At 41.9% G+C, this 22,621-nt stretch overlaps 1 protein-coding gene across 1 annotated transcript in view; it reads right to left on the reverse strand.

The window, feature by feature from the left end:
- Nucleotides 1-22,621, reverse strand: part of LOC149153361 (uncharacterized) — a 305,256-nt gene that overhangs the window by 74,692 nt on the left and 207,943 nt on the right. The window contains exons 8-9 of the mRNA XM_089439507.1: nucleotides 2,099-2,317; nucleotides 1,275-1,874 (exon numbers count right to left, since the gene is read on the reverse strand). Of these exons, the coding sequence (XP_089295633.1) occupies nucleotides 1,275-1,874; nucleotides 2,099-2,317 (819 nt within the window). The remainder of the gene's footprint in view (nucleotides 1-1,274; nucleotides 1,875-2,098; nucleotides 2,318-22,621) is intronic.

The following is a 22,621-nucleotide window of genomic DNA, read 5'->3' on the forward strand; positions in this document are numbered from 1 at the left end:
CCCTTACTCATGATGAAATGTCCATTTCCGAATGATCAATTAATTTGAATATTTAATATCGATCTGGTGGAAAAGCAAAATTTCTAAGGTGATTTAATTTTAAAAAAACAATTGTTATTAAGTGATTATGGAGAAATAAGGAGAAAACTTTATAAATTGAGCGGGAAGAAGGTTAAACGGGGAAATCCATGGTATTCCAATGATAAAAGTTATAAAAGGAGAATTGGAGGGATCACTTCGGATCTCTCAATTGTGCTTTAGATCACAGGAGGAGGGTTCACACAGATCCACTCACAAGCACTTATTGGAGAAACTTATTTGCAGGTGTTCATAGAGCTAAAATGGGGCACAAACTATCAGACCATATCTTTGAAGCAAAATATCCATGTGAGACCAGACATATCTCTCAGCTATAGAAGTGCTGTAGCAGTTAAACTAGCTGACCAAGTTTACCATCATGTAGCAGCTTAAGTTGCTGATGGTTGATATTCCTGTTCTGCAGCAGTTAACTTGGTCCTGTAGCAGCGAAATGGAAGAATGAATGCTGAGTAGATTCCAGGCTCATTAAATAAATACTTGTATGTACTCTCTTGGTTTCATCTAATAAAATGGCCTGGTGGTTTGAGATTTATGCAGCAAATTATGTGTTTATTTTCTAAAATTAATTGAGCAAAGATTTTCATTCATTGTGTTGTTTGCAAAATATTTGTAAGATTGTTTACATGTAAAATCTAGAAGGTTTTGGTAGTGAAATTACTGGTGGAATTAGCCCTATTTTGTAAAAGGGGACATTACACATGAGGCTCCTATTATTGGGATATCCAATGTCTTCAAAATGGCACGCATGAAAAAACAATGTATCCTTCATGTGTCCATAAGGAATTACGTGTATCTCAGAAGAAATGACATCAAGAGAACATGACGAATGTTTTAAAGAAATATTACCTGATTGCACCCATAACCTCCTCATGTTGGTGACTCAACAAAGATTGAATATAACAAGTTATAATGACTTGTGAATGTTTACAAGCATTTATCCCCCAAAAGAAACCGTGTCCTAAACTATATTCTGGTTTAATATAACCACAAGCTCCCCTGCTACCATGGTTGATATTTGATCCCAGTGGTTGAATTCCATTGCAGAATTTAGTAATGTACAGCAGTGTTCCATCAAAGACAGCAACTACATAATTTATTCTTCTTAATAGTGACATACTTGTTTTTGAAAAGCATACTAAGAGAAAAAACATATCTGGGGGTGTTAAAACACATACCTCCCCAATGTCAGAACCTGTCAAAATGCCTTCATTAAGAATTCTTGTCAGTGCAGCAGCATCACCAAATCCTAAGTTAACTCCCTGCCCAGCTAATGGATGCACAGTATGAGCTGCATCACCCACAAGAACAACGCGATTTGATGCATAATCACTCGCATGCATTAATGACAAAGGAAACGACATCCGTGCTGTCGACAAGCCAATTATTCTGGGTGGAGTCTGGAAAGGTTCTGATATTGAGGGCACTAACTCGCCAGTAAGCCATTTAAATCTTCCGTTGATAATTTCAGAAAATTGTGACTGAGGATGTCCATAATCATGCACTAAAGCATTGTTTACCGATTTAATAAAATCATCCTCAGTCATTCCTTTAAGCTCTGATGCTTTTTCCGGAGTAGTTGACCACACAATGTTGAAGAATTTTTTCCCCATAGGAAGAAGAGCAAGAGGACCGCTGGGTAAAAACCGCTGCCATGCTGTTTGATTTTCAGTTTCAACTTCCACAGTGCAAATAAGAGCATGCTGCTTGTAGTCCCATCCAGTGGTTTGAAACCCTGCCATTGACCGCATTTGGGAACGCCCACCATCAGCTCCAACCTGAAATAATAACTCAGAATAATCTCTAGTTTACAATGTTACTGCCAAACAATTATAATACTAATAATAACAGTAAGACAGGCAGGAAGGTACTTAAAAGACTGGAGAAGAAAAAGTATGGTAAATTAATTTGTTAGAAAAGTTATCCCATGAAGCAACTCTCAAACAATTTTTATGAAAGCATCATTATTTGCCCTGTCAAACGACAGAAAATTGAAGCTTACCACCAATCTTGCGTAGAGATATTTCCCATCATTGAGTTCAACCTTGGCCAATTGCTGGCGACTATAAGATGAACCTTTACACTCCTGATAAGAGGTTGGGGATGCTTTATTATTCTTTGGCTCTTGTGATAACATTGATTTTGCTACTAATGGAGAATTCGGTTTGAACATCACAGATTTTACTTGTACTGGGCTTATTATATCAGCAAATCCTGTATCCTGTCAAGCTCAGAATAATTAGCAAAATAATCAAGTGCACAGAGAGACCAAGAAAGTAATATACGAAAAAGATCAGCAATAACAACATCTCAAACAAAATGTTTATATTGTTTTCTCGAAATGTTTATTTTCTACAACCAAATCTTATTGTTGCACTGCCATTTTGAGCAAGAGAAATTATTATAAAAAGGGAAGGCTGTATAGATCCAAGCAAAAGATGCAAGTAATCTGTACAGTGACTCGGTCTGTGCATCAAGGCCTGCAAATGTCCTTATTCAATTAGGATGCACTTGCAACATTTCTCTGCATACATGAAGATAGGCATAATAAACTACAGGAAAAGATAGAATTGAAGACCTGAATATAATGTTCACAACCATAACATTGTCCACATAGCTAATAAGATGTGGATATAACCCAGCCACAAAAAGATGCTCATTCAGTGGTCACAAGTTGACTCACAGGTATAAAATACCATCAAGCTATCTGCTTGACATACATCGTCCCTCCATGTTTATTGCCAACATTTCTTCTGATCCAGGAGGTTCTCCACAGCTGATCCAATCAGATGGCCTCAAATTCTACTGAAAATGTTTGCATGTCAAGAGATTTCCAACGCAATTTGAACAGGGTCAATCAAACACTGAATGCAAAGTTATGGCCTTTGGAAGTTGAAGATAAGCAGATAAAAAGACAAGGTATAGTGTTGACACATGGATCAATCACAACGCAACACTTCACATCAATGTGGAAAAAGTCGAAGTTGGGATTAAATCGGCAAGGGTCCAGAAATTGAAAAAGTCGTTAAAGTTGGGAGGTTTTTGAAAAAGTCGACAAAATTAACAAAATACAAATATATATATATATATATATATATATTAGCATCTAAAGTATCCACAACATCAAATAAATGCATTTCCACATAAACATGAAAAGAAAGCTAATATATAATATGTATATGAAGTCTAGTGTTACATCACATATCAAAATAGTGAATCAAAACCTGAATCTTGAGCCTTGTCTCAAACTTCAGTCTCAACTCTCAAGAGTCAAAATATCAGCAAAAAATATAATAAATGTATATCATGAGTAATCTACATCTCATAAAGTAATCAGTCACTGAGATCCTCTACCCCTTTTACGGGAATGGGGAATGTCTTTGCCTTTTCCTCTAGAGGAAGAAGGCCCTGCCGCTAGGGCTACAAATGGACTATGTCGTCCTCTAGAAGCCAAAAAAAGAGGTGGCCTTTGTCCTCTGTTGCTGCCCGTCCTAGATGGTGTTACCTCCTCTTGCTTTAACTCCTGACCCTGCTCCTCCTCCTCCTCTACCTTTGGCCCTCCCTCCCCTGTAACTGCTACCTCCTTTGCTGCTAGTGCCTCTGGATCCACATCTAACCAATCAAGGATTGAGTCCATGGCCGGCTTCTCAGTCTCGACCCTCCATGCAGTAGTGGTATCAATATTGTCCAATGAGATGGCTTCCACATCAGGAGTTTTTTGTAGTTGTCTCACGCACAATCGAAAATTGTAGTAGACGTAGACCGTGTCATTGAGGCGTTGGGACTCCAATCTGTATTAGGGTCATAGATTGTAAATTAGTACTTAGAAAATTTAAATATTAAAAATAATAAAATGAATTCAAAAATTTAACTTGAATTTTTTTTACCCATTGCGCTTTTTGTTGTGTAATTTGTCAAATACACTCTAATTGCGCTCACACCCAGAGGAACTGCATGTTTGGTTGAGCACTCGAATGGAAAGCTTTTGGCAATATGAATGGGGTGATGGAGGGTATTGTTCCATCATTCATCAATCACTCTCCATATGACCTGTTGTTTCTCTAACCCATCGTCTTCCTTATCTTCATAATAAGCATAAATGGGTTCTTTGGCCCTATCCATGGCCTCATACAAGTAGCCCATTGCGGGCTTGTCTGCATCAACCAACTGAAGAACCCTTAACAAAGGTTTGAAATGGCACACACCTCCTCTACTCCTGCCCAAAAGCTCTGATCATATGAAACTAGTCTGCATATCCCCTCTACCTCTGGTTTGCGCCTAATAGATAAAGCACACCAATCTTGTGAAAGAAAGTTGAAACATGCTCTTCACACCCCACATAGAATTCAACAAAGACTAAAGAGATATGAAAGTAGTGGAAAATCGTGTAATGGCAGGACGCACCAACTCTTTGTTGTTGGTGAATCTTCTCGTCAAACTAAGCACAGATGCATGATTATATATAAATTTTGTTATGCTCGTGGATGATTCAACAATATCCCTCATAGGAGGAATCTTACCTATATCCTCCAACATCAAGTCAATACAATGAGCGAGAGCAACACAAGGTGTCCAAAACAAGTTAGAATACCTCTCCATAAGCAACTTGCTAGCAGCAACATAATTTGCAACGTTATCCTTTATGACTTGGACAACATTTTGTGGACCTACTTCTTGAATGAAGATGTCCAACGACTCACATAATAGACGTGCATCTTTAATGTGTGCAGATGCATCAACAAATTTCATAAACATTATCCCCTTGGGACAACTAGCCAAAAAGTTAATAAGGGTCCTACCCTTATGGTCAGTCCAACCATTTGACATGACTATGCATCCAGTGCGTTCCCATAATTCCCTAGACTCCTCCAATCTAGCAGTGCAATCAGCCTTTGCATTTTGAAGAAGAGGCCTTCTCAACTCTACAAAGGTAGGGGCTTCATACTCGAGCCAACGACAACAACAACATCAAACATAGGTTGGTAGAATGGGTTTGTCTTGGCACTGTTGAAAGGAAAATCACTCCATAGAAGACACTTACTGACCAACCTATCAGCTTCTGCGTTTTCCTTTTTTTTAAGTGTCGATTTGACGCCAGGTTGTGCACCAGGTGTGGTTCTAGGAACAAAAAAGGATGATGAAGTTGAGGCGTTGGGACATGTGGGTGTGGAATGTGATGATGGAGAACCACTCTCACTTCCCCCCACTCTTGAGGCCCCTACAAGTTGGTTTTTTACTGCTGCCCTGGTGTCTTTTCCCTCTTCTTTATCCATCAATTGATTTAATGGCCTGCCGGATGATTTCTAGAGTTGGATTTAGACAAAGTTCTATATGTTGCCCAAGAATTTGCCCCATATGGAATTTTAATCTGTTGACACCCCCTGAGATATGCTTCCCACACAACTTGCAAGTCAAATACATTCTATTGACCCCCCCAGAATCGGGTATAGGATCAAGTTCACCATATTCCTACATAGGGTCCAAATCCATTGGCATTTTGTTTGAAACTTTGAACTTGGGCACAATTTTTTTTTTTTTAAATTAAAAATTTCCCATCACATAAGAAGCAAATGCAAATGTAATTGTTGATTTTAATTTTTAAATGCCTATTCTCACTCACTTGAACACATTTGCATTCACTAAACAAGGGTTTGAATTTTTTATTCTTGAAAGTTGAAACATGTAAACAATCTAAACATTTTGAAGTTTTGATTCAATCTAGATTCTAGAATCTAAACAATGTTTTGATTCAAATTTCTAAGCAAAAATAAGCTAAAAACAAACTAATAGAAAGATTTAAGAAGCCACTTGTGTAACAAAGACAAAGAGAGAAATTAAAATACATACCTGGTAGCAGCAAATTGGCACTTTGAATCTCTCACGTTGCGTAGTGGACAAATCTCCAAATCCACACCACAAAATTAGCAAATCTCCTCCTCTTGGGCAATGGCAAACACCTCCTCTTTCCACAGGGACAAATAGCAGAAAGAGGAGTGAAAAATGACTTCTTTTTTGACTTTTCCATCACTTATCCGTGCCTTGGGCGGGCTCCCCGACATTTTCAATCAACTCCCGATTTAATCCCGAGTTTTTCGATTGGGAAAAAATCGCCAAAAAGTCAGCCGATAAAATCAACTAGTCCAAAAAATAGGACTTTGTCGATTTTATCGCGAATTTTTCCACACTGCTTCACATACATATATGTGGCATGGATATGGCATTATAAATTTGGTTTTGTATAAAATACCGATTAATGTAAGATAAAACAAGAATGATGAGATTTAAATATACTACATTTATTGGTGCCATACGTACATCATAACCCATACATACTCCAAACATGCTATTAATATGGCCTATATACAACCCACAAGCTATTAAAAATAGTATAAGATCATGCCACATAATCTATGTGGGGTATATTATGCCTACACAAATGAAGGAAGGTGGATGCAAGGGGATTTGAACCCCAATATTCTCTACCAAGAAATAGTGCCTTACTGCCAGACCACAACCTATAGAAGTATTATAAATGAATAGAATTGCATTTTAAGTGGCAGCAATATTCTTTGTGGAGCAAATAGGAAAGAAAAGTTCTTTGTTGTGGGAAGAGGCCATTGAGGGTTGAAAGACTAGTGCTATTATCTTTCTAGAAGAACTTGAATGACTCTTTTGCAGATTGCAGGTGTGTTGCCCCTCAAGTCAACAAGGGCCATACATATTTTTGCAGCATCTTTCACCACAATTGTAAGCCCAAGTTCACAAGTCAAAAGCCTTGTAACAACCATGCAAGGCCCAAAATTAGGTTTTGTAGACCTTGTGTTCAGTCGGCCCATGATCGGCCCCTAGAAGCTCATCAATAGTTCCTCTCGTCTTGTATAGGATTGGAGATCCTTAGGTGGGCTTACTTGAGGACTCATGGCTTTATGGGAACCTGCATTTGCATAGGTGATCCCCAGTGTATGGGCCAGTCCAACCTGTGCCAAGGTGCACCTATGTTTTACCACATAGTTATGAATCTATAGAGCCTGTAAGTGGCCTTGGATTTGGTGCAATATCCTCCCGATAGTTCTCATGCATGGCAATCTCATATTAACATATTTCATAGTGCCCAAGACAATTCACATTTCCCAATGCAAATTGGTCCAAGAAGTCAAAAAGTCAACTTGGTCTCAACTTGTTCAGTTTGGCGAGAAGGTTGCATACCATGTAAAAAACTTCAAAAAAATAAAGGCAGTGGCAAGTTACAACTTGTTAAAGATGGTCAAACAAATCATATAGATTAGGTGGCATAACAAGGTCAATGTTGGGCAGTGGATACATGCATTACGTCAAAAGTGATCTACAAAATGAGTGGAAGAAAACCCAAGTCTCAGAATCCTCAAATTTCTCGAGGCACTGAAGAACCAACACGGTATACTAATGATGTGGCAGGGAAATGATGGTGTGGCAATGTTAGGCTGGATGAGGAAAAAGGGAGGCATGCCCAGTTCAGATCAGGGCAACTTACAATAAAATCAAGTGCCATATTGGTTAAAAGCATCAAAGCATTAGAAATCTCAATCATAGGGGACTAAGTCGAGTTTACTATGTGTTAATTTTAGGGCTATATAGATCTTCGTTGTAGAGAATTGTAATTTTAAACTTTTCAACAATTTTCACATTACATTCACCTCATATCATCATGAGAAATTATATAGAGAGAACATTAACATCAACAATGCAACAGAACAGTAAGGAACATTAGAAGAAAAGCATACACAATAGAGACACCAAGATTTTTGGTCAGAGACTAGGGCAAAACCCCACAAGGGGGAAAACCCATAATCAATTCTTCTTTTATTAGTCAATCAATTGTGCAGCTGAGATACAAAGTAAAATTATAATGAGACACAAGTCTTTCAACAACAATCACATTAGACCTCCTAAGGCCAACCCTGGATCATGCAAGATCCTCATGAGATGGCAGCGGACAAATAAATCAAAGAGGCATTCAGGTAGAAGACTCAAGCCAAATCGGAAGCTACAGTCACTACTGGAAGGAGAACGAGTTTCTCTCTCATTCTGCTGATTGATTCCTATGAGATAAAGGCTGAGATTAAGAAGGGGAAGCAGGGACGAGTTCTGGGGCTTTGTAGCACGAGTTTCCCTTCATTGGGAGGACGAGTTACCTCTTCTTTTTGTCGAATGAATTTTACATACAGGTAGCCTGATTTCCTTGGTTCAAAAGGGTCGATGTCACATTATATTGCTGATGGCTTTGGTCTCTTTTACTGGTGCGCACCTGAGGACCTAAGGACATTTTCTTGAAGGTCGAGTTAATCAAACTGGGCAACTTGTGTTGGCCACTGCACTGGGGTCGAAGTGTGCCTCTTTTCTGGGAATCTATCTCCACTTAACCAGGTCGTGCACTCTTCCTATCTCTGACTGCTATTGCAATTTTTTTCCAACTCTTATCTATTGTTGGGTGAGAGCGTAGGAACCTGTAGCTGAAGTCTGAACTGCCTTTCTTATTTATGGGCAACGTATCTATGTGAGGAAGTTGTTGAAACGCTATTGAAAGAGGACTGTATTTTCTCATTGCTATTAATAATCATCTATACCAGGTTTATCTACACCTTTTGCTCTATGCTTTGTTTACACAGTAGAACATTGAGTATAATATTGTTGTTGTATATTTTATGGGTTGTTCTTGACCAAGAAACTATGATTTAAATGACTATAATGTGCAATTTCCAGTGGTTAAGTGGAGATAGATTCTCCACTTAGCATGTTGGTCTCATATATAAAATTCTACGCTTGACCTGAGTTGTGCTTGCAATTAAGAATTTGGTCTTGCACTTTATTATTATATGTCCAAGTGAAAAAATATCCCTACAGTAGCATAGACCCAAACTGTTTGATGAAAACCTTCATTTGAATTTTCAAACAAACCTTTAAACCTACAGTGGGTATCTTGGAAATTTCTCAAGCGGGAATTTTACAGTGGTATCAGAGCATCTTCTTGGACAGTTGTGGGGTCTAAGGGCAGCTTGTTAATGATTCCATGACAGAGGAAAGTTCTTTTAGGGGGATAACTTACAGGAGAAGGCACGCACATAGAGAACCCACTCCTATTAGAGAAGAAGATATTCCAGATAGTGAGAGTGAGGAAACACCAGACAAGGGAAAATGGGTAGAAGAAACACTTGAGATAGAAGAGCCAGACATGGATGACAATGAGGAACATGCTGAAAAATCAATAAAGGCAACGTCTGTATTTAAACATTTTCCTTACATGACATTTACTTGTGATATTAAGATATTTTCTTTATTATTATGCATGTGTTCTCATCATCAAATAAATGCCAAAACATGAAGATCACAACCATAAAAAGAGAGACACCAGAAATAGGCTCAAGCCAGGGCAAAACCCCTCCAAGGGGAAAACCCATGAGAACTTCTTCTTATAGAATAGATTCAATGGAGACTTCCAAGACCAAAAAAAAATGAGACCCTTAGCTTCCTCTAAAAACACAAGATGACCAGCTGAATAATTCAAGTGATCTTCAAGGGCAGCATCAAGGAAATTCACCACATAGATGATCTCTTTGTTATCCTAGACCTGAGGTAACCCTACATCTCTCTCATGGCAGATTAGACTTCCTATGAAATGCCCTTGCCTATCCATTTTGCAAACCTTTGCACTTCCTCCAAACTGCAGACATCAAGCCAAAACTGTGAGTTGCTTGTCTTGCCTTACGGAGAGCGAAGTCATTCCTTTATATAGCCTTTTGAGTGGCTCTTCAAGCCTACTTGAGAGCCGACTCTACTTGCTGGCCGACTTGACTCCTCTTGGAGTACCTAGACTTATCTAAAATAAAAATAAAAAAACAATATTTTTCTTCTTTGATATATGTGCTTGTAAGGGTCTTTTACAATGTAACAATGATCTCTGACTCATTACAATTCCTATAAGAATACAATACATTCTTTGACCTATTGACCATGGACCCAAGCATGAAACTCATGCTTTATAAGTAATTTTTCTTTTACAATTTTCTATTTTCCTTTGATCAATACATAGAGACTACATCATTACAAGAGTTAAATAATTATGAAGACCAAAACTAGTTACATTCTTCAACACTCCCTCTTAACTAGGGAGGTATTCATAATTGATAAACTGATACAAGGACAGTACTCCCTTTGAAACGTTCTCATAAGAAGAGTTTGATTGATAATCCATCTTGTAAGCATCAACATTGTGATCAACCAGCATTGTATCTGAGGCCTAACTAGACAAGCTCTTACTTTATTCAAGAGCATTATGCTAGGAGGCCTTACATGTGATATTGCACTACCTTTACAAGGCACATACCCCATCTGAATGTTCACAAGGTATGTCCTTTTACGACTCTTCTTATCTTTGATTCTTGGCCTTGAATCCTCAAAGAATATTGATCCTCTTTTCCCACTCTTATCTTGGATACCTTTCACATCCTCAAAGAGCATCGGTCCACATGACTGCTTCCTATCTTGGATTTCCAAACCTCAAGGAGTACGGATCTTAAGTGCTTATCCAATCCTTCGGGCGCCATTATTTCCTTATGGCCTTCACTAAGACTTACGGTTGTTAGTCCTAGTCCAATGCCTGACCCATAAAGACAAGAACTATCAAATATCACTCCCTTTTAATTAGGGAAGATATCTTCTTCCTTCATCAAGGAGACTCCTTTTACTCCCTCTCAAATCTAGAGGAGATTCCAGACTTTGTCTTTCATTCATATATCAGTTCTTCAAAGCTTGCATGGCTCATTCTTTCTTCCGCATCTCATTATACCGAGCATGCTTCCTTTCTTGGTATCACAAGTCACGAAGCCATCTTCTCACGACAAGTTTCAGGTCATCCATCTTGCACATCACTTTCGTCTTGTCTTCATAAATGAAAGCATTCTTTCGAGCCTTCTAGACTTCAAGTTGATCATAGCTTCCACACGAAAGTGATCTTTGTTCTCGTAGTACAAACTTTGACCTTCAGGTTATCTTCTCGCACTGCTACCTTCTAATCCCAAGATGAGCACATCTTGATCTTCATAGTTGCCAGGTATCAGAGATTGAGTTCCTCTCCATATTCTTCAAGTATTCCATCCACACAGTTGAACTTGCCTCAACTGTCATCATGAATACCTACAACATTCCTCCAAGTAGCAAAACAACATGTTAACCAGATAACCAATAATAGATATCAACAATATATTTACCTCATCATGATGGCATCAACATCTTCATCTCCAAATGAGTCTTACCTTTATTCATCAAAGTGCCCAAGGACCTAACTTGATTACCAAGTTACTTCCAGAGATCATATTAGATGTTGATTATTATCAATGAGAAAGTTTCAACATTCTATCTTTTCTAGAGTAAGTCAATTATATCTTCCTAGGCATCATAATGACTAACTTTTCACAAGATTTATATGAGTCCCACCTAAAAGTTATTTCAAATATGCATTCTTATGTTTTCATACAATCATCTAGATATTAGACCTTAAATACATGGGCATCTCATTTTTAAAGAGAAATGGATCTCTTTCCTTATGAGACTACAACCTAATCAACTACAATCTGTTGTTGATTTGGAGTAGCATCAGATGTGCTCTAGCCACAAAAATTGGTGGAGAGGCTAAGGCACATGAGATCTCCAATACCTAGAAAGGGTTTGGGCAAATTCTAAATAGTTTGGGAGATATTAAAATAATTAATATTTTTAATGGAGTCCCTAAGTCTAAACTTAGGGAAATTAAAATATTAATGTGAATTAATATAAAACTATGTTAGAATGGTCCAAAAGTCATGGATCAAGCTAGATCTAATCTTAGCCATTGATTAGAGACTTAATCTCGGCCGTTGATTTGTCAACGAGAAAAGTATAAGAGGAGGTTTGAGGGTCACTTGGAGAACACACTGAGGGAGACCAGTCAATTCAATTTCTGGAACGGGGTTCGCTGAGAAATTGAACCAGTGGTCTGGTGAGCAGTCAGGAGGCAGCAAGTACGGAACATAGAGACGAGATCAGCCACTAGAGATCAGCGCTGAGGCAAGAGAGCCTGATGCAGGGCATTTCAAGCAGATGCAGAGGCAGCATGAGATTTCACAGTGATTAATTGGGCCTGTGTGTAATATCCCTTATCAGGAATATTCCTCAAACACAAGCAAACTCCAACCAGAGATGGACTGGGAGGGCATTTACCATATATGTTGCCTCTGACAAGAAGACGAGATCCGGAGGCTACCTGGCCCTTTCCAGACTCTGTCTAAGAGTATGGGAGAAAACACACTAGTGGTATAATTGTCGAGAATGCTCAAAGAGATAAAAATAAAAATGGTGCAGCATATAACAATATAACCATAACAGATACTCAAGAAATGCAGAGAGAAATGCTAAGCCATTTTATTATACTGAGTAATAGAATGAGTACAGGAGGTGATAAAAAAGATGGCACCTTGACTTGCACAAGGCAAGTGAAGAAATACACTCAGAATAACAAATGAATGGCCCCTCTCTGAACTACGTCCAAGCTGCTGGAAAACTGTCGTGCTGCTGCTGCTGCTAGGAATCAAATGAGGATTTGAGGTTGCTCCCCTCCTCAGAAAAGGCTGAAACTCTGGAATCGGACTCTACTCAAGAAACCCAGAAAAGCCCAGAAAGCTTGTTTGAAATGGCCGAACCTCGAAAATCACCCCTTTGGGGTTCTGCGCAGTCCCTCAATGCTCTGCGCTGCCACTGAATAAAACCCTCCAGAAATCTGTCTGAAACCCTTGCCAAAACTCTCCAATATGCAAGGGTTGATCCCCTCCTCTGTCTCTCAGCACAAATCCTCCTGCAAACCCTCAACCCAGACTCCTGCCAGAAAGAACTACGTCCCCCTCTCAATGCTGTGCAGTCCTCTAAAACGCTGATGAAACTGTTGCTGAAATGCTGATCAAACTACTGTTGAAATGCCAATGGAAATACCTTTCCCGAGCAGGCACTCGAAGCCCCTCGGGACTAAGGGTGAGATCTCTGAATGGAGACACTCAATGCACTAAACAGTGTTGTAGACTAGCTAAACAACCAGCGTGCTCTAAGTCGAAATGACTATCACAAATGCTCATAACTGAATGATCAAAATGAGGGGGCTCCTCTCCCCTTTATAGCCTTTGCCTCTCTCAATCCCCAAGGTTCACCTCCTCTTGCGTGATTCCTCTCTTGCCACGTGTTTCTTCCCTCCTGCGCAGTCCCTCCATGTGTCTGCGTGGGCTCCATTTCTGCATCCCCCCGTTGGCCCCCATGGCTCCCCTTTAAGTCATAACGTTGTGCTACTAGGAAGTGACTTTTTATTCTAAAAGTGAGTTATGTCCTCCTTCCTCACTTTTTTATTTACAAATAACTATATAAGGCAAAAATTGAACAAAATCGAATATTCCAATTAGCCATGGCTAATTAGGAATATTACAGTCTCCCCCGGCAAAATGTTGCTTGTCCTCAAGCAACTGAAGTGATGGATGTTGCAATATCTTCTCACTCTCCCAAGTGGCATCCTCATCTGGCAAATTCTTCCACCTCACCAAGAATTCCCGGATCGTCCTGCTCCACAGCTGCCTCTCCCTGGTATCAATGATAGCCTCCGGCTGCAATACCAAATGCCCCTCATCATCCATGGGTGGTAGCTCATCTGTCACTGTCACCTGCTGTCCTAATGCCTCTTTCAGGCATGATACATGAAAAACGTTATGAATCTTGCTGCCTTGGGGCAGTTCCAATTCATATGCAACCTGTCCAATCCTGTGTATCACCCTGTATCGCCCATTAAAGCAGGGCTTGAGCTTCTCAGCCCCCTTCTGCTTCAGTGACGATTGTCGGTATGGCTGTAATCATAGGTAGACCATGTCCCCTACTTCGAACTGTCTCTCCACTAGGCCCCTGTCGGCATACAGCTTCTACTGGTTCTGCACTGTAGCCATGTTATCCTTGAGAGCTCGAAGGAGATCCTAACTCTCTTGGATCCAAATCTTGGCTCTAGGAGCCTTGCTATCACCAAACATTACGTCAGCAAAAGATAAAGGATGATACCCATATAAGGCATAGAATGGTGACATACCAATAGACATGTGATGTGAAGTATTGTAGCAATACTCCCCCAGATCCAGCCACTTCAGCCATGCTCGCTGCTACCCACTGACATAGTTACGCAAGTAGCCCTCCAACCACTTGTTAACTATCTCTGTCTGCCCATCTGTCTGTGGGTGATAACTGGTACTCGGTGTCAACTTTGTCCCCACCAACCGAAAAAGCTCTTGCCAAAACCCACCCATGAAACGGCTATCCCTATCACTGACGATGGTCTTAGGAAGACCATGTAGCCTGAAGATCTCTCTAAAGAACAGCTCAGCCACGTGCTGCTATATAGTGTGCGGATATGGCAAACAAATGTGCGTACTTCGTCAGTCAATCAACGATGACAAAGATACAATCCTTTCCCTGTACCATGGGCAACCCTGTGATGAAGTCCATCGAAATACTCTCCCATTTTCCCTCCGGAATGGGAAGAGGTTACAATAAACCCGCGGGATGGTCCATCTCTCCCTTGTTCCTCTGGTAAACATCACACTCCCGAATATGCTGGAGTACGTCCTCCTTGAGGCCCTTCCATGAGAACCTCTCTCTAATGGCCCTGTAGGTTTTGATAAACCCCTGATGTCCCGCCAATGGCGAATCATGTGATACCTGGAGTATCTTCTTCTTGAGCTGAGACCCCTCAGTCAAGAAGATCCGTTCCCTATAATACATGATCTCATCGACCACCCTGTACCTGTCATCTGCCACTTGCCCATCCAGAACCTCACATGCAAACTTGTCCTTGGAGTACTCTACTAAGAGTCAAGCCACCCAGTCTATATCCAAGCTCATAAGAGACAACGTGGCTGGTCTACGTGAAAGGGCATTTGCTACCACGTTGTTCTTACCCTTGACATACTCAATGTCAAAGTCATATGCTTGGATCTTACTGATCCACTTCTACTGCCTCTCCTATAGCTGCTTCTGCTCCAAAAAGAACTTAAGGCTATTGTGATCAATCTTCACCCTGAACCTGTTACCCACCAAATACTGTCGGTACTTAGCCAATGCATGCATGATGGCCAACATCTCCTTGTCGCATATAGAATACAACCTCTCATGCGGAAGGAGCTTCTGGCTCTCAAAGGCTATAGGGTGACCTCCCTGCATCAACACTGCGCTGATCCCCTCTCCCGACGCATCACACTCCAAAACAAATGGCTGCGTAAAATCTGGCAACGCAAGCACTGGGCAGCTCCTCATAACCTCCTTGAGCCTGTCGAAGGCTCGCTGCACTGTATTCAACCAACTGAATGCCCCCTTCCATGTCAAATCTGTCAGGGGTGCAGCAAGCTGTGAGAAACCTTTGACGAACTTCGAGTAGTAAGTACAAATGCCAATGAATCCTCGAAGTACCGTCACGTTTCTCGGCTCCGTCCATTCTCTAATGGCCCTGATCTTCTTTTCATGGACTCTCACACCGTCCATCCCTATGATGTGTCCCAGATACAACATCTCCGTCAACCCAAACTCACACTTGGAGAGTTTGGCATAGAATTGCTGCTCCTGTAAGATATGCAATATTGTCTCAATGTGTTGGAGATGCTCCTCCCAAGTCCCGCTGTAAATGAGAATATCATCAAAGAATACCAACACAAAATTCCTCAAGTGACTACAGAAGATGTGATTCATGCAAGACTGAAATGTAGCGGGGCCGTTGGTTAGCCCAAAAGGCATCACCAAAAACTCAAAGTGCCCATAGTGACACCTGAAGGCGGTCTTCGGAATGTCCTGCTCCCTCACGCGAATTTGATGGTACCCAGATCTCAAATCAATCTTTGAGAAGAATCGTGCTCCTCTCAACTCGTCCATCAACTCATCGATCCTGGGTATGGGGTACCTGTTCTTCAGGGTCTTCTTGTTCAGGGCCCTGTAGTCAATGCACATCCTCAATGTACTGTCCTTCTTCTTCACCAACACCACAGAAGAAGCAAAAGGACTCGTGCTCGGTCGAATGTGCCCAAGAGCTAGCAACTCCTGGATAGCCTGCTCAATCTCATCCCGATAGGCCTTGGGGTGCCTATAGGGGGTGGTGATCACTGCCTGTATGCCTTGCTCAAGCTCGATGGTGTGCTCAAACCCCCGATCTGGTGGCTGTCCTGGTGGAATCTCCCCAAACACTATGGCATACCGATCAAGGATGGACTGTATCTCTGGATGTACCGTCTGCCCTGTAGTCCTTGCCTCTGATGCACGCAACTCCACTGCCCACTCTATGTCTCCCTTCCGGAAGACTACCTCCATCCGATGAGCCGAAACAGTCTGAGGCAGATATGTGTGCTGCCCCCGTATCTTCCCATGCTTCCCTGTCTTCTCATCATCCCACTCCGTCTCTAGGGTCTTCCAATCTATTGTGACCTTCCCTAGAGTGATAAGCCACTAAACACCCAGTATCATGTTAGTGTCCGGAATATCGACCACGAAAAAGTGGTCAGTCAATGTGTAGGTGCCCATCGTCACTGAAAGCTCTAGAGCATAACGAGCACACATCATGGTTTGATCTCCTGGGACCAAGACTGAAAACCCATCAAAGCTCTCTATCTGTATACCTCTCCGCTCAACCATCTGTGCATCGATGAAGTTGTGGGTCGCCCCACTGTCAACCAAAACTGATACTCGTTGGCCACATACTATCCCTCGTACGCGTAGCGTCAGATACTTGGGAACTCCTCGCAAGGCTGCAAGGGCCCTCTGCCTCTTTGTTTTCCTCCTGAAACTTCTTCAAATTTTTCGCCTTATCCATATTCCTCTGCTTAATTCCTTTTTACCCCTCGGCCTCTGTTTTATCTTTATAACTCTGCAATCCCGTTTTTCTTCTGGCCCCCGAGCGCTAAACTGCAGTCTCCATATAACCTAATCATACAGCTTGGCGCTATCATATTACCCTCCCTCGATCTGCACCGTCGATCGCCCACGATCTAACGGTCAATTCTCATTTGCCCGCGCAAGTTAAACCTCTCGCATGTTTCCCGCCATCTCACCATCCATCGGAGATCCGACGGTAGTCGCTTTCCCTCTTCGTGCGACCTGCCCGCCCGTTAACCCGCGGGGGCGGCGGTTTCGGGCTGCCACGCGGCGTTCTATTGTTGGATCGCGGTAATCTATACGGAAACTGTCGAGCCCCGGAAGGCGGTGCGGGGAATACCACCCGCCTCCCAAAACTGTCCTCCCGCCCATTAACCACTGTGCTCCTTCTGCATGCGATCGCCGTCGAATCTGCCGCATCCAGATCCGATGGCCCTAATTGCATCTTCTTTGTCAACTCCCTATAGCCTCCAGGATCTAATCTTTGTCGTTCGTCCTCGCGATCCGACGACCCATATTTCATTCCTGCTTCTTCTCCGATAGCTTATGCAAAGCGTTTCCTGCTGTCGATCCACGCGATCCGACGGTTGATTGTTCTCCTCCTGCACATGCCTCCCCCATGAAATCTGCATTCTTCTGGCTGTCTTGAATTCCCAAAGGAGAAAACAAAAGATCAATTACCTGTACCTGCACAGTTAAAGCCTCAACAACTGCAATTAATCAGCAACATGGCCGAGGACAAATAGGACTGCCTCGAGCAGTTAAAGGCAATCAAAGGTTATGGTTTCATTCATATTTTACTGCATCTGCCCGAGAAGGACCACATAATGCCAAAGGACATCAGACAATCTAAACAGGCCGATTTGTCCATTAAGGCTTTGAGAATTGCAGCAAAGGCCCATTTCATATTGTAAATATGGTTGCTGGTCATTTATTGACTCCTCCACGCATAGCCAGCAGAGCAATTTTGTAAATAAACTCTATATACACCTAGAAGAACGATGTAATCAAATTGATGAATGTAATTCTGGTGTAAACTTCAACTTCTGGAGACTGTAACTATTATGAGACCTACAACTTCTGGTCTTCATTTCCAGCTAATACAAGCTTCTTTTGTTGTTGATTGCTCACTTTCCACTTCTTCTTCTTTGTTCCAGGCTGTGCCTGTTTTGCATTACTTCATGTGCTGTTAATTTTCGCATTAGAGTGGCTGTCATCCCACCTCTATGTTAGGATTTAGCATGTATCATTGAATTTGCTTGCAGGTTTCTGTTGTTTTAATGCCAGAGAGCTGTCATCCTGTCTGTGTATTAGAAAACAGATTTACAGACTTTTTAACTGGTTGTAGCTAGCCATCACAGGGTCCTGTGCATCTGCTGGTGTGATCAGTGTTCTCCATCATCACATTGTCTCTAAAACTGTGAGTAATTGGTAGTTAGAAGCCTTGTAGCCTGGGGGTGTCCACCCATGTTTGGGGTCAATCATAGTAGGAGTGGTTATCTGGTTTGAATATGCAGCATTTGTTTCATTCATCCACCTATTTTTCCAACATTTTTGTTGAGTTTGTCATGTTCCCAAGCATCACTGATATACAACCTAGGTGAGTTTCTTGGGGTGATAACATTAATTGGCGCCGTTGCCGGGGAGAGGAGAATCGAAGCTCAGCTTCCCTGGGAGAACGACACAGCTTCAAGCTTTGATGACAGATAAGGTTTCAACACATGTTTTGGTTGTAATCATCTGTCTGGCGACTCCATTGGTGGAAGACCATCCTTTGGCAACTCCACATTGCAGTTTTGGCACACTTGGTGAGGCATGCTCGCAGAAATCCTTAGAAACCATCAGCTGACCAGTGCCTGATCCTGAGAAGACCAGTAAGCAAAAGAAAAAATTGCAGTAAGGAGCACCAGGATCAGGTAAGCCTTAAAATTCCATGTTTCTCTGTTAGTGAATGTCACCTTTAGAGATTCATTCAGCTCCTTAGACATTCATTTCCTTTCAGACCTCAGTTGAAAAAACGCATCCATGTTGTCCAACATATTCCTCTGTTGCTGTCATTCTTTTCATTGATTCATACCACTCAGTCCACTAGTATCCCTTTCGTATACCTCAGCCATGGCAAGTCAGCGAGCTCTTACAAAGATAGAACGAATAGTTGCTGCTAGGTATGGACCCCTGGTATTGCCTGTCCTATTACATGCCATGCCTGCAAGAGATTATCAAGAGTTTATGCCAAAGTTTATTGGTGCAGAAGGAGTAACAACTGAAAAGCATTTAGAGACCTTTTATAGCTATGCTGATAACTTGGATATCAATGAAGAGGATGTCTGGATGAGGGTTTTTGTTCAAAGCCTAGATGGGGAAGCTAGAAATTGGTTCAGAAATTTACCCCCTAGGTCCATTGCAGACATTGAGGCCCTAGATGATGTATTTTTAAAGTACTGGGGAAACAATAAAGATCTGCTCTTTTATCATGATGAATTTGGGAACTTGCAGAGAGAAGATGGTGAGCTGTTGTCTGAATTTAACCTCAGATTTAATCATATGTACAGCAGAATGCCAGCTGAAATAAGGCCTACCCCTGCTTCTGCCATGCTCACATATGCTAATGCCTTTGATTCTCAGTTCTGCTTGCTGTTAAGAGAAAGAAAATGTGCTTCTTTGGCTGATATGCAAGCTGCAGCCTTTGGAGTAGAAGCAAATATCATTGCTGCAGAAAGACTCGAAGGTGATGCTGAAAGAAGAAGTCAGGAAGGTAAATTCTCATCATCCTATGATTCTGAAATTAATGAATTGGCTAGGATGATTGAGTTTTTAACCTTTGAAGTTTCCAAGTTAAAAGCTGAGCAGTATTCTAAGGAAGTAGGAGCTCCTTGTTCCATTTCTCTTCCAACTCCATATCCATGTACAGGAGCACAGGAGCAGTTGCAGATTTTGCAGAGAAACAGGGATGCAAACGAAGATCAAAGGGTGAAGACCCTTTGTCAAAATATAGTCATGGAAGAAGAGCAACATGAGGAGGAGGTCCATGTTTTGGAAGGTGCTCCTTTCCTAACAAGGGCTGCTTATGAGAAAGCAATATCCAAAGGCACTGCTCAGCAATTTGTTGTAGCTGCAGAACAACAAGTTGACCAGCAGTGGCAGCCAGCAGCAGATCCCTTCCTCCAAGAATTTGAGCCTAAGGCCAGCACATCTTCTAATGGCTATGCAGATCTGCAAATTTGCCAGCCTGCTTTCATTCCCAGTCCAGTGATAAAGAAGGGAGAAGAAAGCTCCCTATCATCTTTTGCTCCTCTGTCTGCTCAAAAAACAATCCCTCAAAGTTGCCACTTGAACACTGAGGCGGAACAAAATTCCATGCTCAAGGCTGAAGCTGATCATCTCAGTCTTGATAGTCTGAAATCCGCTCAGATGGCCTCCACACAGACTGAAAGGGCAGCCTATCAGATGACAGAAGAAGAGGATGCACAGTTTTGGAATCCCTCCTTGGATGAGGACTGTTCAAAGAAAGATGCAGGAGCTGATAATGTCTTTGTGTCCCCTGCACAAGAAAACAATGGTTCATCATTCATATTGGTTGTGCAGACCACAGATGACACAAACAAGTACACAGCAGCCATGACTATTCAGCAGGTGTACAAAGGCTCCCATGAAAACATCCAAGGAGGAAAATACACAGAAGGGAAATGAAATTTGATCCATATCTACCTGTCAAGCTCAAATGTCCTAAACTGTTTGAGGTGGAGGATCAAATAAATCTTGTCTTGCTGATATATGATGAATTGGATGACAGGCAACAATTTTGATGGCCCATCAGTTGGCCAATTTTTGAATATTGATGTTGTTTAAGGCTCTCAAGCCTTAGTGATTGTAATTATGTTCTTTTACAGGTTTCTATGGTAGGCTTAGTTGACTCCATGCCCAATGGATACTAGGCATAGTTTTTTAAGAAAAGTTGACTTTTGCATAAAGGCAGTGGTCTGCAGGTTCTTGAGACCTCGCAGGGAGGATCTCATCCCCAGAAGGAGCCAATGTTAGCTCTGCTACATGTTTGAGCATTTTTTAGGGTCAATGACAGCTTGGCAGCGTTGTTGGTGCTTGAAGGAGCTCGCAGCGGTCTTTTCACCTTATCCTCCTTCAATTTTGTGTAAACTCTTAGCCCTCTGCCTCTCTGTTTTCCTCCTGAAACTTCTTCATTTCTTGCCTTATCCATATTCCTCTGCTTAATTCCTTTTTACCCCTCGGCCTCTGTTTTATCTTTATAACTCTGCAATCCCGTTTTTCTTCTGGCCCCCAAGCGCTAAACTACAGTCTCCATATAACCTAATCATACAGCTTGGTGCTATCATATTACCCTCCCTCGATCTGCACCGTCGATCGCCCACGATCTAATGGTCAATTCTCATTTGCCCGCGCAAGTTAAACCTCTCACATGTTTCCCGCCATCTCACCGTCCATTGGAGATCCGACGGTAGTTGCTTTCCCTCTTCGTGCGACCTGCCCACCCGTTAACCCGCGGGGGCGGTGGTTTCGGGTTGCCACGCGGTGTTCTATTGTTGGATCGCGGTAGTCTATACGGAAACCACCGAGCCCCGGAAGGCGGTGCAGGGAATACTGCTCGCCTCCCAAAACCGTCCTCCCGCCCGTTAACAACTGTGCTTCTTCTGCGTGCAATCGCCGTCGGATCTGCCGCGTCCAGATCCGACAGCCCTCATTGCATCTTCTTTGTCAACTCCTGATAGCCTCCAGGATCTAATCTCCGTCGTTCATCCTCGCGATCCGACGGCCCATATTTGATTCCTGCTTCTTCTCCGATAGCTTATGCAAAGCGTTTCCCGCCGTCGATCCACGCGATCCGACGGTTGATTGTTCTCCTCCTGTGCACGCCTCCGCCATGAAATCTTCATTCCTCTGACTGTCTTGAGCTCCCAAAGGAGAAAGCAAACGATCAATTACCTGTACCTGCACAGTTAAAGCCTCAACAACTGCAATTAATCAGCAACATGGCCAAGGACAAATAGGACTACCTCGAGCAGTTAAAGGCAATCAAAGGTTATGGTTTCATTCATATTTTGCTGCATTTGCCCGAGAAGGACCATAGAATGCCAGAGAAGGACATCAGACAATCTAAACAGGCCGATTTGTCCATTAAGGCTCTGAGAATTGCAACAAAGGCCCATTTCATATTGTAAATATGGTTGGTGGTCATTTATTGACTCCTCCACGCATAGCCAGCAGAGCAATTTTGTAAACAAACTCTATATATACCTAGAAGAACGATGTAATCGGATTGATGAATGTAATTCTGGTGTAAACTTCAACTTCTGGACACTGTAACTATTATGAGACCTGCAACTTCTAGCCTTCATTTCCAGCTAATACAAGCTTCTTTTGTTGTTGATTGCTCACTTTCCACTTCTTCTTCTTTGTTCCAGGCTGTGCCTGTTTTGCATTACCTCATGTGCTGTTAATTTTAGCATTAGAGGGGCTATCATCCCACCTCTGTGTTAGGATTTAGCATGTATCATTGAACTTGCTTGTAGGTTTCTGTTGTTTTAATGCCAAAGAGTTGTGATCCTAT

The sequence above is a fragment of the Pinus tabuliformis genome, chromosome 9 (genome assembly GCF_031772625.1).
Source record: "Pinus tabuliformis cultivar Carrire ecotype Pingquan chromosome 9, CPIR1, whole genome shotgun sequence".
Lineage (NCBI taxonomy): Eukaryota > Viridiplantae > Streptophyta > Pinopsida > Pinales > Pinaceae > Pinus > Pinus tabuliformis.